The 4,290-nt window shown below is 52.4% G+C and overlaps 1 protein-coding gene across 1 annotated transcript in view; it reads left to right on the forward strand.

Annotated features, from left to right (window-relative positions):
* Positions 1-4,290, forward strand: part of LOC108801288 (short transient receptor potential channel 2-like) — a 65,525-nt gene that overhangs the window by 8,481 nt on the left and 52,754 nt on the right. Inside the window, exons 8-12 of the mRNA XM_018573222.1 lie at positions 305-515; positions 1,774-1,865; positions 1,950-2,778; positions 3,335-3,510; positions 4,049-4,182. Coding sequence (XP_018428724.1) covers positions 305-515; positions 1,774-1,865; positions 1,950-2,778; positions 3,335-3,510; positions 4,049-4,182 — 1,442 coding nt within the window. The remainder of the gene's footprint in view (positions 1-304; positions 516-1,773; positions 1,866-1,949; positions 2,779-3,334; positions 3,511-4,048; positions 4,183-4,290) is intronic.

Consider the following 4,290-nt stretch of genomic DNA (forward strand, 5'->3'; position numbering starts at 1 on the left):
CCCCCCCCCATCACCCTGATTAGGGATCGGACCGAACCTGAGCTGCTCCCGAACACAGAAGGAATCTTCTTCCATGCCGCCCAATCAGGGAATTCCTCACCCACAGGGGCGGGATGTAGTGACATCACTGACCTTATATGGCTATATTCTGTAAATGACATCGGCACAAGCATCCCGCCCCCTTTGTTTATATGCTGGGCTAAGGGCACTTCCTTGTTCAGAGGAGCTCCGGTTCCGTCCGGGTTCGTTCCATACCTGAGCTCATCCCTAATCCGGACCTGTGCTTCATTCTTTTCCTTCCCAGGGTACTTTCCCGCCGATGTCCTTCCTGTGCACGCCTCCCGCTGTGGGGAAGCGTATCTGCCGCCCAGTGTCATCCTATCATCTTCAGACGACGACTCCTTGGACGGCTTTCAGGACATTCGGGATGTTCCCGAGTCCCGGGTCGCCTGTCCAATGTGTACGTTCCGGTTCCGGAGCAGCGAGATTGAGCGGCACGCCAGCACGTGTGGAGAGTGATGATTGGCGTCATCCAAACACACAACCTCCAATGGTGGCTGCGGGAGCGCTGTGTCAGGATTACAGGACTCCATACAACGCTACCGGAGACGCAACGCAGGTTCTTGCCGGAAATGCATTCGCACTAATTCTTGGCCGGACTCTAAAGTGGACCTGTCACCCAGCTGCATGGAGGAAACTCCCGTTCTGTACAAAGAGATAAATGTATATAAAGTATAATAAATCTTTACAGCCAATCACTGGGCTTAGTGTGTGAAATAAATTTGGGGGGATGCACTTATTGTTCCTGCCCCCTTCCATTGGGAGTCCCCAGGCACTAGATCATGGTAAGTACACATCTGCGGAGGAGAGGGGTTGGGACTGTGAGGTTAGTGGAGGAGGGGACGAGAAGGGGGCGGTCTCTGAAGGTGCACCTATTGTTTAAAGGAGAACTATGAGGGGAGGTGCTTTTCACTCACCTCATAGTCCTAGCCGACCTGTGACAATGAGACTGTCACAGGTCGGCTCAGTAGATCGGGAAGTGAGCGAACACATACTGGTGCTCGCTCACTTCTCGATCATGTCCCCGCAGAGAGCCGTGACTGTCACTCACGGCTCCCTGCAGGGATTCCCCCTCCCCTGTCCGATCCTCCAGCGCTGACTGGCGGAACGGACGGGGGAGGGGGCGGGTACAGCTGGCTGTGCCTCTAGATAGGCGGAGCCAGCTGTCAATCACGCAGCTGGGTGGATCTCGACAGCAATGTCGGGATCCGTCCCGACAGCGGCGGTCTCAGTATATAGGGAGCTGTAGCTCGCTATATACTGAGCTTAGGATAACGGGAGGACGCTAGTTTGTCTCCTCCCGTTACCCTTAGGAGAACTATGGGGACCCCATAGTTCTCCTTTAAAGTGTATCTTCTCTATTGTAAAAACATCTTCTTTCTCATCTATTGAAGGACTCGGACATTCACACCACACAGGTTATACTGCCACCTACAGGAGGTTTGGACACTGGCAAACAGAAAAATCATAACTCCCCCCCCCCACATAACCTTCTCTCTACCCAGCATGCCTCAGTTTTTGTCTAGTGTCCTAGGTTATTTTTCTTTAATATCTTCAATCAAGATTCTTTACTGACATCACTGCTTGAGCCGGTCCCTATATAGCTGCTAGCTCAGCCTACCTTTGGAGGTCACAACCGAACCCTGCTGGACTGGACTTGTGGTGCTAACCTAGAATGTGACTATTGGCGCTGGGCATTGTGGTACTTTTTAGACCACGGTGTACTGTGTTAGCGGCAAAACGCTTTCCAGGTTCAGAGCCGTGGCACGGTCTCAGGTGTGACCCCGTCTCTGAAGACATTGTGAGTAAGGCTCTTCAGGCTGAACCACCAGGAACTACCTCACTGTTGGGCACCATTTTTAAATGACCCGTCACCGCCCCTTTTACAGCAGTGGGGGTCAAGGCTGAGGGACCTAGTGCTGATGTCATCTGCTCCACGCTGACTTTCCGGCCATTCAGCCTGGAGAAGGCACCATCCTGCTGTAGCTGCTCCTGGAGCACTACGTGGATCTCTGGTCTGTCTCCACTGCTGACCTCCAGTGGCCAAAAACCCTCATCAGCACCAGCAGCCCAGGATTGTGAGTACCTGAGGCCTTTCCTCGTATTGGGCTTTCTTGCGTTTCCACTACAAGGAAGCATCATGTCTTCGCTAAGACACATAGAGGACAGGCTAACTGCCAGAGGTGACCTCGGCCCATGGTGCCCTAGTGATACAAGGAGTGTTTATATGGTGTTCACAGAAGGACCTGATGCCTGTAATCTAGAACCTGGGGACCCCATTGCCATATGGTCATCATCGTCTGCGTTGTCTTCAGCTGAGGATGAGGCCTTCACCATGACCACCGGGACCTTAATGTCCACCCTGGACTTCAGATCTGTTTGTGCCCAGGTACTGGAGCATTCTCTCTGCAGAGCCTCTAAGAGCACCCCGGTGTCATGTCCTTCCGAGTCAGCTTCTAACCCCCCAGAGTCCTTTATCAAACTTGGCCTGCGGCCCGTCACCTTTACTGACTTAGTTTTAGAGTCCCAACAGTCTATCTCTGAAGAGGCACTGCAGTCCCCTGCCCAGACACTGATTTACAGGGGGTTGTTTCAATGCTCGTTGATGCACCAGGAGGATCAGCCGGCTGTTCTAGGCCTTGGTCCTCTTAGAGCTCCTACATTCCAAAGACCTCTTCACTGCACGTTCCTCTGCACGGAATGGAAGCACCTTGAAGGGTCTTGGGCCCCACCTGAAGTTTTGTGTGCTGGAAGTTTTCCCTTTTTGAACAGGAATTTGTAAATCAATAATCTGTAACCACCATAGCTACACCAGTGACCCACCTTAACAGGAAGACCACCAGGATGGAGGATGTGCTCGCTTTTAGGGATTCCACGGACAGGCACCTAGAGTCCTTCTTTAAGTCCCTGTTTGAAGTGATTGGTCTGGCCCTCCGCCCCATGTCATCATTAACCTTAATCTAAGGAATGTGAGGATCCTTACAGAGTGATATCTCATAAGGTAGTTAGGTGACCCCTAAGATTGGTAGAAGAACCCAACGGCGTCGACCTGACTGAAGGGGGGTAGTGTGAGCGAGAGGTAACCCTGTAAGGTTAGGCAGGACGGAAGGCATCCCACAACCCCAGAATGGTGCATGGAGACACCAGACAAAGACAAGAGGATGGGCAAAACCATTTCTCTTAATATCCAGCAGTGACAGAGAGACTTTGCAGGACCTGGCTGACCCGGTCATAGAACATGGTTCTAAGAATCTTCTGATCGGCCCCCATCCAGGGAAGAATTCATAGGAGCGGGAACCCGAGCTAAGAACTTCCGTCTGATTGAGGGAATGACCATGGAGGGGATCTGGAGAAACTTCCTCAGGAGGCTGCAGATCAGCCACAGGAGGACCCATCTCCAGATCTTCAGGTTCTATGAAGCCCTCTGGACGTACTCCATCCCCGAGAGGGGTACCTTCCGCAGAATACCTAACATGTCCTGCGTGCTGGCAATCCCCAGGGAAGCACTGCGGTATATGTCGGAGCTATATACATGTATAATAATAGTGTGTGACTGTGGGGGGGAGGGGACATTAGAGTGTAAGCTCCTCTGTACAGAGACTGATGTGACTGTGGGGGGAGGGGACATTAGAGTGTAAGCTCCTCTGTACAGAGACTGATGTGACTGGCTTAGTGTTCTCTGTACAGCGCTGCGGTATATGTCAGAGCTATATTAATCCTCAGTGCTCCATATGTACAGATATATCCAGAGAGGAAAGCGCACAGTGTAACCCTTTCAGCGCTGGCCTGCTGTATCAGCTTCCAGCAGATATTACCCGCTCTCCGTCCTCTCCTCCGGCAGCTCGGGGGTTAATGACAAAGTGAAAAAAAAAACATCACCGAGAGACAAACACATTTAATGACGGGGTGACGGTTGTCCTCGGGGGGCCGCTGATTAGAAGGGAAACTGGTTGTCTTTCCATAAAGACCGACAACTCTCCCCTGGGAGCTCGCGCTGGAAACAGAGTGCAGGTGAGAGACTGTCAGACATCAGCGGAGTGCCGGAGGAGACGTCCATGGGCTGAGGAGGGGAGCGCCGCGCCGCGCCACAGCCACAGGAGCCGAGACATGGAGCACTTAACGGTAAGCATCGCAACGTCTCCTCCCGAGTCCTACTGTGCTCAGTGTTCTCTGTACAACGCTGCGGTATATGTCAGAGCTATATCCATGTATAATAATAGTGTGTGACTG

Source organism: Nanorana parkeri, unplaced genomic scaffold (genome assembly GCF_000935625.1).
Source record: "Nanorana parkeri isolate BGI_ZX_2015 unplaced genomic scaffold, ASM93562v1 scaffold2280, whole genome shotgun sequence".
NCBI classification, from domain to species: domain Eukaryota; kingdom Metazoa; phylum Chordata; class Amphibia; order Anura; family Dicroglossidae; genus Nanorana; species Nanorana parkeri.